The sequence below is a fragment of the Phoxinus phoxinus genome (assembly GCF_949152265.1).
Source record: "Phoxinus phoxinus genome assembly, chromosome: 8".
Classification (NCBI taxonomy): Eukaryota; Metazoa; Chordata; class Actinopteri; order Cypriniformes; family Leuciscidae; genus Phoxinus; species Phoxinus phoxinus.
In genome coordinates, this window is record NC_136883.1 from 27,710,532 (window position 1) to 27,725,264 (window position 14,733).

Here is a 14,733-nt window from a genome sequence, read left to right on the forward strand (position 1 = left end):
GTGTCTCTAAACTAGAAGTGCAAAGGTCAACTTAAGAAGTGACCCGCCTATATCTCTTCAGAGACTACCGCACTGTATTGACATGTAACAGCAATTCTCAGGCCTAAATGAATGACATAAAAATAAAGGATGAGGATGCCCAGGGACCTCAAGTCTAAATGGAGTTTCTAGTGTAATAATGCAGCTCTCTAGAATATTACTGTGAAATGTTATTGGAGAAAGAGCAAAAGAAGTGTAAATGTTGCCCTCTGCTGGATTTCATGCCAAATGGTCCAGAATTCCGTTGACTTCCATTTCCTTTCCGACAAGTTGAAGTGTCAATAAACAACTGACTGTGGATAATAATTAGAAACATCAAAAGCAAAAAAGTTACCAGATGTATTTTTAATCAATCGTTCTAATTTTCTTGACAAACTGATTTAAAAATATACAACAAAATTAAATGTGATCAATTTAAAAAGACTTATACATTTACAGGTTCCTTTGCATAATTGCATGATTTGTCTGGACTTTGCATTCGTGACTGTGGTCAGGTTGACAAACTGTTTTAGAAGATAAATTAATACTCTTTCAGACAAAAAAAATATATGGCTGTGGGGTTTGGCAAAAACAGAAAAATATTTCAGGCCTAAATGTAAACCATACAGACATTTGCATTGCAGCATTTCAGTGTGATGATGTCAGCATTAATGCTGGATAGTGACATGTGCTTTAAAATAAAATAAAATCACAAACTTGCAAAAATGTATGCTAAAATCTCCCAATTAAATTGCAGGATGGTGCAGTTCTGCTGATGGTCCAGTTGTGCCTAGTTCATCTGTGTCGAACACTAACACACAACAGGCTAAAAAGCTGAAAAATAAAACAGTGCACTCACTGTGTAAAAAAACTGTTCAAAGTCGTATATGACAAATGGTACAAATGTAAAGCTTTGACAATATAAAAATAAGCACTCTCAAAGAGCCGTCTCTTTAGATTCTGCCACCACTGGTGCCGGACGGAAGCTCAGAATTTCAGAGAAGGTGAGTCCTGGGGTCAAAGAAGGAAAAGAAAGAATGGAAGGGGACAGAGGAAGAGAGAACAGAGGGAAATTTGTTATTTCTATAGCTCTTTGGAATAAACTATCACACAATAAATACTTGCTAATTAATGCCTTATGCATCTTTAAAGGAACAGGCCGACTTTTTGGGACTTGAGTTTATTCACTGTATCCCCTAGAGTTAGATAAGTCCATACATACCCTTTTCATCTCCGTGTGTGCCGTAACTCTGTCTGACGCACCCACCGCTAGCCTAGCTTAGCACAAAGACTGGAGGTGAACGGCTTCAGCTAGCATACTGCTCCCAATAAGTGACAAAATAACGGCAACATTTTCCTATTTACATGTTGTGATTTGTATAGTCACAGCGTGTACACATAACAAGGTCACGTAAGACACAGCCATCTTCTAACCGTATACATACTGGGAACTATATTCTCTGAAGGCGAAGCACTGCTACTTCTGCGGAGTGATTTGCTCGCAGCAGCTGAGAAGCTCCGTGGTGAGGAGCAGAGAGTTCGCTCAGAGTGTTGCGCTAATCACTCCGCAGAAGTAGCAGTGCTTCGCCTTCAGAGAATACAGTTCCCAGTATGTATACGGTTAGAAGATGGCTGTGTCTTACGTGACCTTGTTATTTGTACACGCTGTGACTATACAAATCACAACATGTAAATAGGAAAATGTTGCCGTTATTTTGTCACTTATTGGGAGCAGTATGCTAGCTGAAGCCGTTCACCTCCAGTCTTTGTGCTAAGCTAGGCTAGCGGTGGGTGCGTCAGACAGAGTTACGGCACACACGGAGATCAATAGGGTGTGTTATACGGACTTATCTAACTCAGTCTGGGGGATACGGTGAATAAGCTAAAGTCCCAAAAAGTCAGCGTGTTCCTTTAAACAAATGTTAAAACTAATTGTCTCATCCATTACACCAATTACTGTGAATTTGAAGTCACTCATATCAAGCTTTTCAGTTAAAACCTACGTTTCCATTGCTCCACTGACTGATCAGCCTCATCTAGTGAATGGTCATACGGTGGGGCCTCGGTCTCCTCCTCTGGTTCATGAAACTCCGAGAAGAAAGGAAGAGCCAGTCCCTCTGCCGCTGTTATTCTACTCTCAGGGTCCAAGAGCAACATGCTGTCTAACACCTTAATCGCTGAAAAGGAGAGAAACAGAGTCAATATGACAAACAATTATGCGACATTCGAAATTGTTTTCATCAAATGTATGCATGAAAGATGTACTTGGATCAAATAGTGTAGAGCATGGTGCTAACCACCAAAAAAGTATTACATTACTTACGGTATTACTTTCTAAATCCCGTATCAATCTCAACCAGTTGAACAATACAAGGATCAACATAAAACTGCTCTTTACATTCTTTCAAATAAGTAATATAAAATTGCATAATATTCTTGAAATGACTTAAGTATTTAAAGGGAGAAGGTTACATTAAAAACACGTAACATTAACATTTAAAATAAGACAATACATTCTGATGATACATCCACTATTGTTTTATATAGAATTGTCTATACAGTATTAAATGCAATTACATCAGAAGTAACTGTAATTCAATTACAGAAAAAAAATAAGAGTAATCCCCTACTTTACTTTTTCAAAGGAATAATTGCATAATAAAAAAAGAATAAAACAATTAGCAAAATACTTTCACATAATTATGATATGAATACTATTTAATAAATTATAAAAAATAATTAAAAACACACACTAACCCCTTTTTTTTTTTTTGCATTGATTGAGCAAAACACTTTCAAAACACTCTTACCTTGTGGGTTAACATTTGGTAACAATGTCCAAAGATCTTTCTTTTTAAGTTTTGGCAACTTTGTTATGTAGTTCCTAGCCTAGAAAAGAAATACACCATGTGACTTTGGATTTTCAAATCTCGAAAGTATTCATTATATATCTGGAGAGAGTTCTGCAAACTAATCTTAGTAGGAAAATATGAATGAAACACACATCTTCAGACTCTAGTTTGGCTGTGAACTCTTTTGTTGGCGTCCCTGTAATCTTCATGATCTCCCGTAGCTGATCCAAGTCTGACGGAAAATGGTCAAGGATTCAAATACACTAGGGATGAGACTTCGGGACATAATCACTACATCAAAACTACAATTGCATATTATCTAATAAATATGTACATTAAAAAAAAATCACAGTTGTCCTGCAAGGAAGGATACGGTCAATTCCTTTGAACAGTGGTTTCCCTAGCAGCATCTCTGCCATGATGCATCCGACCGACCAGATGTCCACTGAGGGGAAAATTCAAACAAACACAACACATATCTCTGAATTATCATTAGTTTAAATATCTAATTAATTAAGCACTTTCTATTGCTTTTATGAGAGCAGCACTGATATATAACCACTATATATATAACCTATAACCACTAATCTACCGTATAATAAAAATACAATATTATTATTATTTCTGATATTTAAGAACAACATATAGAGATCAGTGCATGCAATGTGGGACTAACCAGTCTGTGTGTAATGCATCCAGCTAAGAATGACCTCAGGCGCTCTGTACCAGCGTGTCACAACATAGCCAGTCATTTCACTGTCTGTTTGCCGTGCTAGACCAAAATCCAGGATCTGTAATATAAGACATGGAACAATAAGACTTCAAATAAATCTTAATATCTACAAAAGGCATACAGAATTAATTCATGCACGTGGTGAGATACCTTAAGCTCACACTCCTCATTTACAGCCAGATTGCCTGGTTTGAGATCCTGCAAGGCATCAGATGAGGTTAGTGGTTTCGTAGTGAGAAATACATGTTTACATGTGTATAAGACTGACATAACTGTGCTCACCCTATGAATGATTCCAGCAGCATGGATATACTGTAAAAACAAAGCGATTCATAAAAAAATATGTTTGCGAGGATGTGTAAGTCTGCATTATTACAATACTCACTTTGAGTCCTTTCAACATCTGGTAGACCAGATACTGGACCTTGTCCTCTGACAGTCTCTGCATTTTAATTAACTTTCCAAGATCAGTAGCCATAAAAGGCATGACCAAGTAACTGTGCAAAAGACGAGGAGAATCAGAAAATGATCATGCGCCCATACATCCAAAACAAGCCGTCACAATCATAATTGTGACCAAATGGTCAACGCATGACAGTTTAACATTGTAAAATACTCACAAGTCATGGAATCTATCTAGAGAAAGGTCTGCAGTAAAAACATCCACAAGTCCAATAACCTGTACCAATTCAAAAAGAGAAAGCGGTTGCCAAATACAGCACAACATGAGACTGTAAATCTGTTCATTTACAACAGGGCAGATGAGACTGCCCAGAGCATGCAGTATTAATCTTTGGTGTCCTACATTATCATGCTTCATGTGTTTGAGCAGCCTGAGCTCCCGATAAGCTCTTTTGGCAAACATGTCAGATTGGAAGGGACGATGGAGTTTCTTGATGGCCACCTTTGCCCCTGTCCTCCGGTCAAACGAATAGCTGAGGAGTGAATCACCAGTTGTAAACATGCATTCTGAATTCGAAAACAGATACGTAGTAGAATTTTGACCTAATTATTTTAGAATAATTGAACATTTGAACATACATACTGTAGCTATGTCAATATATATATATATATATATATATATATATATATATATATATATATATATATATATGATCAATAAGTTGACAACAAATGTTTTTACATTGCTTTAACTCATCATAAAGTTACAAGATTCAGCTTCTTCTTTTTTTAAAGTCAGTTAAATGTAATTCAAGTTGAAATCACTAAAACGTCCAAGTTGATTGTACTTAAAATGTAATGGAAATCTGTCATAATTTACCCACCCTCAAGTTGTTTCAAACCTGTATTAATTTCTTTCTTCTGCTGAACACAAAGGGAGATATTTGGAAGAATGTCAGTAACCAGACAGTTACCCCATTTACTTATATACATCTTTTTTTCCTGACATTCTTCAAAATATGTTATTTTGTGTTCAGCAGAAGAAAGAAATGCATACAGCAGGTTTGAAACAACTTGAGGGTGAGTAAATGATGACAAAAATTTTATTTTTAAGTGAACTATTCCTTTAAGGCAGCAACTTCTTTTTTACAGTGTTTCTGTTTTTCTTAAGTGATCTATTAAAATCAATATGAAGGTCTGGTCTGAGGACGAGTGATTTTAAGAGAATTGAGTGATATAATATATTATGATATTAATATAATATAATTTCAAAGTGGAAATGTTGCTACTAAATTATTGGCAGATTAAGTTGTGGAACGTGCCTCAAGACGCGAACAGTGGTTACTCGGAGATAATCCTCTGGGATTTTTTTAAAGGAAGCATGAAAACGTAATAAACCATCATCATCTGGCCACAGGCAGCATCAACAGCTGCCATTTTACAATTATTAACCACAACGTTGTTTTGCAGGCACTTAATTTGAAACTCTCGTTTTCTGTGTTTATCTTGAATCCCTGTAAACATACACGAATAAAACATATTCACTCGCAAATATGCTGTATGAATTTGGATCGCATCAAAACATTTCGGAGGCATCTTTATTATAAAATAGTCTCTAAAAATTTCCTATTGTGCTATACGGACGTTCACATCAATTTGAATAGATCCCAGACACGTAGCCTATTGTTCTGCAACAGTGACAATGCATTAAGTTTTTTTAACATATAAATCACGATTCTTTCCCGGAAGTAGGCTACAGAAAATAAGAGCAAACTCACCATACTGTACCATATGCCCCCGTCCCCACCTGTTTCAGATCTGTGTATCTCTCCGGGACTTCCCAAGCGGTTTTATTTACCTCCTGGCGATAATATCCAGGTCTTGGTCGGACTGACATATTGGTGAATACCTTTTTAAATGTGCTGTCCCGAGTACCGCAGCTGTGATTTCCAGGTTTACCTGAACACGGATAATAGCAATCTACCTGTCCGCGGTCAGACTGTGCGTGTGCGCGAAACCACTCCCTCTCCAGCGTGGCTGTTTATGACAAGCCAATGCGAATAAGTGCAGTCCTAAGCGAGAATCTTAGGTTTAAAAAATAGTGTCTTTGTTCAGAGTACTACGATAACTGGAATACTAACTAAAAAAAAATAAAGCAAAACTGAAAGAGGACATGAGCACAAATGGAAAACATAGTTAATAACATTCAGAAATTAATAGTTGATAACTGAACCACAGACTCCCAAAGAATTCAATGGAAATGAAATTTGTTACCAGTCTAAATAATCACTTGTCACTATTAGGGTAGTGACTAGAACAAAAAAAATGAATGAATATATATATATAATAGATTCAAGATGGTAAAGAAATATGTTTTTAGTATTTAATAATAAAATTAAAAAATACTTAGTCACTGTTGGATTACTTGCTGATAATTAGAAGTAGCCTACAGAATAACCATAAAATATATACTAGTTGGTTTTAAGGAATAAATGTCAAAACAGCTTTCCATACATGAGTTGCATTGCTGAGACCAAATATCCAAGAACATGTTTGTCCTTCAGTGAATGTGAGAACTGCTGCATGTTTGTTCTTCCAAAGCCTTGAAAATGATTAAAACGAGGGCTTTGGGATTCCCATAAATTTTGGTAGTTTACAATGTGAACAAAGAATGCTTTGTTTCCTGTTATACGCCATAGATTACAGGGAGTTTTCTTTTTTTTGTCTTCCAAGTATTTGACACGGTTGAAATCTGCCTTAGTATTTTTAGGTGCACACCTGAACCTGTGTTAACATGTTGAAGCATTGGGCCCCAGGCATTGACATTCCTCCCTAAATGAAAACACTGGAAATTGCTTCACCACACACTCTTACTGATAAAATAATCCTGGTTGACAAAAATTAGAACACAGATGTGCCATTTGTTATGTTTATTACTTTATCTTAAAAGTATTGCGTATTCATCAGAGAAGTTCATTCAAATTATATAAATATTGTCTAAAAAGTTCTTCACAGTTGTTGAAACTATGCCGAAAAACATTAACATTCTTTTAGCCATGTTTTAAACAACATTTAAAGGAATGGATACAAAGCATATGAAAATACTTCCTTAGATGACTCCAAAATGAAAATGTAAAATGCACACTTCTAATGATATGTATTTTGTAATCACACTATTCAGATTAGGTGTATTCAGATTTGTGTGCTAGGGAAACTGAAAATACTTAGTGAAAATAAAATACAGGATACTATTTGCAAGTAGGTGTATTTGATGAATAATATACTATTCTAGCTTCTGACAGATTATGTTAAATCAGAGCTACTTACATTATTTAAAGTGATAAAGACACCTTTAAGTAAATAATTTGTGCGTTTAAGCTTTAGAGCTTTGTTGCTCAATGGCTTGTGCGTTTAATTTCAAACACCCTTCTACATTCAAATCCACAGTCATTTTATATATAGAGGCACAACTTCTATCTTTCAGACTAAGACCTGTCATGGTAAGACTAGTGGTCCAAGTCATCATTTGTAACCAGTTAAATATACAGCAGTTAACGTGCTGGATTTTCATTTTGCCCCTATACACCATCTTACTGCATGTTTTTAACTGGTTGACAGGAGTTTAATACCTCACTTAACCTTCACTAACACCTAACCAGCTTCTGCAGGATTACTCTGCTTAAATGAGCAGGTTAGTTGTCACAAAGGTTTTATGATGATCAGGTGACACAGATCTCATTGGCCCAGATGGGGGGCTTGCTGTCATATGGGACGAGTACTCGAGCCTCTTCTCCTGTCTCATCTCTCTCCTCTGGAGCTGCCGCTCCTCCTCTTGCCTCCAAGCCTGGCTGTTCAAGACCTTCCTGCACAGAGAACGGCTTTTCCAACACTTTCAGAACTCTCTGAACCTAATGGATTTGAGAAAATGCAAATGGTTAATGTATGAATCACAAATTAGAAACAAACAAATTATTAACAGACATTAAAGGAGAACTCCGGCGCAAAATGAACCTTTGGTCTAATTACACATTGTTACCTAGTCAACCGTTATCTGAGATTTGTTTTCATGATTATTGAATGTAAATAGTTTTATCTCTAAAAACAGTTTAGCCTATAACGCTAGGATTAACGCTAGTATATTGGGCATTGAGTAATGACAAATAAAAATCGCTTGTTAATACCACTAACAAGGCTCAAAATAGCCCCACACTAACACGGTAGCATAATGAGGGTCCCTACCTTCAAACCGAAGCATTGAGAACTTTGACAGTGTCCAGACAGTTTAATAAGAAGATATTTTATACATACAGTCAACTTTGCGTATGCAGGCAGAAGCCATCTTTGAAAAACAGTCTCTATCAGTCGATCTAGGAACGCCGATCCAAGTGCGCTGAACTGTGTAGGATCTCATATGGTCCAGCGCACTTGGATCGGTGTTTAGGGACAGCAAGATTTTGTAATGTTTTTTAAATATGTCTCTTATTCTCACCAAGGCTCCATTTATCTGATCGAAAATACAGTAAAATATTCTGAAATACTTTTACAATTTAAAATAACGGCTTTCTATTTTAATATATTCTAAAAATGTCATTTATTCCTGTGATGGAAAAGATGTTTTCATTGGAAATAATTTTGTTGTACAATTTTTTGATCAATGTAATGCATCCTTGCCTAATAAAAGTATTATAAATAAATGAATAAATCTTCTTGAACCAAACTTTTAATGGTATTGAATTGTCTCTTGCAATTGCAATTTAGGTGCTCTGATTTACAAAGCTAGTATGATCCTCACCTCTGAGAAGTCACCATTTTCAGCTGACTCTATTGCATTCTGGGCAATGTAGTTTCTTAGTACCACATGTGGGTTGTTGTTGTTCATCACACATACTCTCTCCCTCTGTAGATCTTTCACATCAACCCCTGACTCGCACTCACGAGCAAGCCGCTGCCTTGGGAATTAAATAGACAACATATGCAAAAGTACATTGTAGCAGGAAAAATAAAAATTAATTTACACAGATATAAACCTATCTAACCTAAACTATTAAAACAACTTAGGTCTTATTCAGGTCTTTTTGGTTTCAAATAACAATGCTTTATAATACACTTTTCATAAGAAATGAATGCCAAATGGAAATGAATGCATCAGATCGAAAGAGCTCAAAGCTTTCTTTCTGTATACCTGTATTTGTTGATCCAGCAGGACCAGTCTTTAGTCTGCTTGGCCCTCAGTTGTTCTGCAGTGGTGTCCATCAGCTCCTTCAGTCTTGAGAGTCTTTCAAGCTGTTGAGCAACCGTCTTCCTGTCTGAAATCATCTGGAACAGTGCAGGGTTACTCTGAGCCATGGACAGCAGCATTGCAAGCTCACTACATTGGAAGGAAAAAACAGAAATATGTAAATAAAGCTATTTAACCATTTTATTTTAAGTCTTATTTTAATATTATTTACATAATGTATTATTTATGCCATAAAATAGCTTGAATATAACTCTACACCCTTGCTTCATTTAGTACACGCGAAACCATGAATATGCAAATGAGCCTTGCCGATGTATCAGAATGGTAATGCATTTTATGTATCGCTCTACAACATTGAATATATAATGGCAATAATTTATATGATTAGCCTTTGGCTTGACTACGTTATCAAACAGTTAATAATGTGTTGCTAATGTTACACAAACCATATTCCCGTTCAGATGGCTGCCTTCTAAAAATCAGCATCCTTAGAAACGCTTTTACCAACTTAGGATGCCAGTGGAGAAAGGTATAGTTCATCATAACATCGTAATATACATAATTCACCCGCTATTTTTCATATCAACAGAAAAACATACCGGAAAACCTCCCATCTCTTGAGACTCATTTAATATGCTAAAGCCCACCCACACGTTGACGTGATTGGTTACAAGGTAGTTTGTGAGGTAAGAAACACTGGCGATTTCAAACCACGTTTGACTGCGGTGCTACAGTATAAATACTCAGTAAATATCAAACGATCTGTAATAGACAAAGCAACAGTGACACGGTAAAAACATTTTTACTGACAAAGTTGCAACATTGCTGTAAGATTCAATATAGTCGTCGTCACTCCATCTTTTATTTTTATTTCACCACACCATTACGTAATAATGTGACAAAATCCCCCAAAAAGTTGTTTGGGCAGCTTGGTTTCAATAAAAGCTGTTTTTGGACTAACAAGGAAGTTTTGAGTTCTGCAACTCTCAGGATATTTTATAGTACAATGACCTCTTATGTCAAAAGATCAAGGATTTGATTTCTCAATTCATGGCCCCTTTAAGCAGCACAACTTTTTAATAATAATTGATTAGAAACATTGATAATAATATAATAAGAAGAAATGTTTCTTGAGCACCAAATCATCATTTTAGAATGATTTCTGAAAGATCATGTGACTGAAGACTGGAGTGAGGATGCTAAAAAAATCTATATTTTCGATCAAATGAATGCAGCTTAGGTGAGTATAAGAGACTTCTTTCAAAAACATATTTACAAATCTTTCTGACCTCAAAAGTTTGAATGGGAATATACAGTAAGGTGTTACCGTGGATCCATGGAGGGTTTGTTCGCTGCTTTCAGCTCCTCTAGAGAAGCACACTGCTGCAGGAGCATCTCTGCGGCTTGTTTCATCACCTCACTTTCATCTTCCCCTGCCTCCTGTGTTGGGCAGGAAATCTGACTCAAGCTACGGAAAGTGTTGGTGAAGTCCGCACCTAAGAGGAGGAAGAGGTTACTGTCCCGCTTCTACTATATTTGACACTTTTCATTTGGACACTCAAGTATGACAGCTACACAATCTTCATACCCGTGTTATGCATGGTCTGCAGAAGTTCTGTGATGAGCATCTCATCCTCTGGTTCCTCCTTCCTCAGCAGACCCAGTTTCTTCCTCATATTGCTCAGATAGAAGCCATTGTAGAGCGGCAGGTACTCATCCAACACCTGTTCGGCCCGGTCTGGAGGTAGGTCAGGCTCCAGGGCTTCAGCCAGCCGGGCTAAATTCCAACGACAGATGGCTGGTTGGGCCTGGTAAGTATACCGGCCTGAACTATCAGAAGCGTTACAGATGAAATCTGGGTCAAAACTAAAGAGAAAACAAAACAAGGAAATTCACGTTCATGAACAATAAATGCAAATAATTGCTGAACATTCTGAATAACATTAAGGCCATGTTTCACAGACAGATTAAGCCAGGATTAGGCCTTAGTTCAATTAGGCCATTTAAGTAGCTTTTATAAACATGCCTTAGAAAAAAAAAACATTACTGGTGTGCATCTTGAGACAAAACAACGGCACTGTCATATTTTTAGATGTGTCAGAGCAGGTTGCTTTCAGTTAAAACAGTTTAAATATGCATTTTAGTCTGGGACTAGCTTAAGCCTTGCCTGTGAAACCGGGGGATAATGTTTAAGTGAGACCTTACCGATCCATGAAGCCAAAAGGCCCATAGTCCAAAGTCAGACCCAGGATGCTCATGTTATCAGTATTGAGGACTCCATGACAGAAACCCACACACTGCCATTGAGCCACCAGCCTTGCTGTCCGTAAAGTCACCTAGTAATAAAGATGCACATTCAAGTAAACACAGATTGAATGTTTATATATTAAATATAGACAATAAAAATGCAAATGCTTTTTATAAAATATGTTATAATATGTTTCAATGGATCAATACTACAACCACAGCAATGATCTCAGTCTACCTCTCTGAAGAACGCAGTATTCCTCTCAATGCGGTCTGAGTGATTTTGATGGATCTCTGGGTAGAAGTTCACAATGACATAATCCAGCATCTGGGTTCTGATGTCATCGTGGCCATAGCTGGGACCTTGCCGGCCAGTGAACTCATCAGCTCGTTTGAAGATCTCAAATGATCCAAACCTACAAGAGTCAGGACAACTTCTTCACATCTAGACCAACTAGCTTAGAAGTCCTTTACGAGTGAAACCATTTCAATTATAGACACAAAAACTGAAGTATCGTTCGTAACAGTGTTGTTCTTGGCCAGAGGAGAACTTGCCAACTGATTGAGATTGGTTTCTCCCAAGTTTTTTTCCCTCAATTTCTGTTACCAGTTTGGGTTTCTTGCCACTGTCACCTTTGGCTTGCTTAGTAAGGGACACTTAATATTCAATAATATTACCGATTTGACTGCACTGACACTATCGGATGAAAACAAAACTTAACTGAATTGAGCTAAATAATGACACTATTGTCTTATGTAGAGCTGCTTTATAGCGGAATTAAACTTGTCTCATAATAAATGAACTTTACACAGTTCTTTACACAGTTATTGAACTGAACTGAATCATCACTGAACTGAATTAAGCTGATTAAATTACATTACCTTGCTACAGCTGCGTTACAGCACAATTTGAGTCTATCTCTTATTTGATCAAGTTTGCATCATAATTCTGTTACTTTACTGTTATTACTATAGTAACTACATGTAACATATATAACAAGGACACTTTAAAATAAAGTATTATTCAAATAACTATATGATAATGAAAAACTTCAACTTCAACTAAAATTTGTAGAATTGACCTGGCGAAAATAATTGGCAAAATAAAAGCACAACAAGATTACTAAAACCTAAATGCAAAATCAAAATATGAATAAATAATATAATAAGATATAAATAATACTAAAATAACACTTCCACAAGAAAGCATTTAGGAATGAAATAAACTAAGGTTACCTAATAAAGCTGGGAGCAATGCGTAAGACCACAGAGCATCTTTCCATGCGTGGATTGCCATTGTAGAAGATATCCCTCATGACTCGTGAATCAGACGTCACTACTGATCCAGCTCTCGTGGTCGGCACTCCCAAGCCAAAAACCGCCTCGCTGCACAGAAACTCTCGTATGCTGGAGCGCAAAACCTTACGCCCATCCGCCTGTCTAAAAAGCACAAAGGACACAAATTTAAACCTTAACATAACTTAAGAACAAAACTTGAAGTGAATTAAGCTGAATGATGACACCACTGTTTTATGTTTATATCTATGTTTATATAGTGCTATTTAAATGACTTGACTTATTTATCTTAAGGGGAAAAACAGTTTATTTTGGTGGAATTTTGGTAGAATGGGCGCCTTATAAGTTTGTTCCTATCATGCTCCTTTTATACTATGCAAGGTGTATGACATGGCAAAATGACAAAATTAAATAAAAAAAGACTACATATATTTCACATGCCATCTCTAGTATGATAACATGCAATAGGAAAACACGTGTGAACAGCCAATGAGAATATCATAACATGATGTGGCAATATTTTGATAGGTTATAAAGTTATATTACAGTAGCAAGTCTACCTAGAGTATGGTGTCAGTCCAGCACCCTTCACCTGGATCTCCCAGCGTCCTGTGGGATTCTCATGCAGTAATCCAGGGCTCTGGTCCACTGGAGCTTTCACTTCTCCCAGATAACATGCAGCTCCATCACCAAGCTGTCCTGCAAACTGTCCAAACTGGTGTCCGCAGTAACAATGGGCAGCAGGTTCTGATCCTGGCAACACTTTAGACCCACTGAGATACTCTGGGGCCAGTGGATCCTTCAGAACCTCATCGGCATCAAGACCCAGAAGTGCCAGAGCTGGACCTGAAACTGACACAAACTTTGGGTTGTTTAGAGGGCTTGGTTGTACCCTAGAGAAGCACGCCCCCCGGACCTGTCGGACTCCTGGTTCGGTGGACGGGTCCAGTGGAAGTTGTTTAAGAGCAACATTCTCAAACTGCAGTCGTTCAATGCAAGAGCGGCTCGTGTTTATGCCCATGTCGTCCATTCCCACATTTGACAGTGATCTAAGTAAAATAACACCGGGACATGAGATATAAAGCCGTGTTAAACGAGCTCCAGCAGAAGCCATTCACATCCTACTAAACTCTAATAAAGCTGGTTATATAAGGAGAGCGAAAGCGAATCGAGCAATCCTTAAATAACTCCTAACAGAACCGAGTTGTTCTCAAATCCGGTCCGTCGTTGTTTTCGTCCCCCCTAGAAACAAACTCATCGGAACGTAACTTACTATTCGTAAATTAATTATTCGCTGATTTTTTTTTTAATGGAAAAGCTCAATTTACTTTCATTATAAAGTGAATGGTTGTCATTGATATATGACAGCTTTATAGTCCTCTTTTACTTTCTTTTTAAAGTGAATGGCTGTCACTGAGAGTAGTATGAAGCTGCAGACTCGGAGCCTGCCGCATCTACAGTCCCCGCACCCAGAGTCCCGCATTCTCAGTCCCCTCGTTTTTCGAGACAGCGCCACCTATCAAATTGGATCGGATAAACACATAAACACGTGAAGAACCGAAACGTGAGTATCGTCAATTTTATTCAATGATTTCTTTTTTTAATCAAACTACTTTATAGCTCATCGATACACCAATATATGAACAGTCTATTTAATATTTGTAATGATAGTTTGTAACAAAATTTGAGCCGTTAACATGTTTTTTCGCCTTTTTCCCTAACGTTAGCCTTTAACCATGGACTTATTGTAGACAAGCCATTGTAAAAAATTAGTTGACATTAAAGTTGACCAATTAAATACATTATATGTGTTAATATCAAAGAATGTCATCATTAATTATTTAATCAGATTTACCTTTTTTTAATTATCGGAACTTTTCTCCTAAAACTATTGAATTAATTAATGCCGGAGTAGTTATTTTACTTTATATAATTTATGTAGACTA

The 14,733-nt window shown here is 37.0% G+C and overlaps 2 protein-coding genes across 2 annotated transcripts; both read right to left on the bottom strand.

Annotated features, from left to right (window-relative positions):
• Positions 1 to 365: 365 nt before the first annotated feature.
• Positions 366 to 6,624, bottom strand: mapk12a (mitogen-activated protein kinase 12a). The gene is made up of 12 exons (XM_079621921.1): positions 5,784 to 6,624; positions 4,409 to 4,538; positions 4,224 to 4,282; positions 3,989 to 4,100; positions 3,886 to 3,915; positions 3,754 to 3,801; positions 3,547 to 3,661; positions 3,244 to 3,315; positions 3,023 to 3,102; positions 2,829 to 2,907; positions 2,022 to 2,195; positions 366 to 1,029 (listed from the first exon to the last, which is right to left on the bottom strand). The coding sequence occupies exons 1-12, from the start codon at positions 5,900 to 5,902 to the stop codon at positions 956 to 958; spliced, it is 1,092 nt and encodes a 363-aa protein (XP_079478047.1). The 5' UTR covers positions 5,903 to 6,624; the 3' UTR covers positions 366 to 955.
• A 10-nt stretch (positions 6,625 to 6,634) lies between these two features.
• Positions 6,635 to 14,252, bottom strand: selenoo1 (selenoprotein O1). The gene is made up of 9 exons (XM_079621908.1): positions 13,348 to 14,252; positions 12,728 to 12,931; positions 11,730 to 11,907; positions 11,450 to 11,580; positions 10,833 to 11,110; positions 10,572 to 10,740; positions 9,188 to 9,373; positions 8,798 to 8,954; positions 6,635 to 7,913 (listed from the first exon to the last, which is right to left on the bottom strand). The coding sequence occupies exons 1-9, from the start codon at positions 13,899 to 13,901 to the stop codon at positions 7,725 to 7,727; spliced, it is 2,046 nt and encodes a 681-aa protein (XP_079478034.1). The 5' UTR covers positions 13,902 to 14,252; the 3' UTR covers positions 6,635 to 7,724.
• Positions 14,253 to 14,733: the final 481 nt, after the last annotated feature.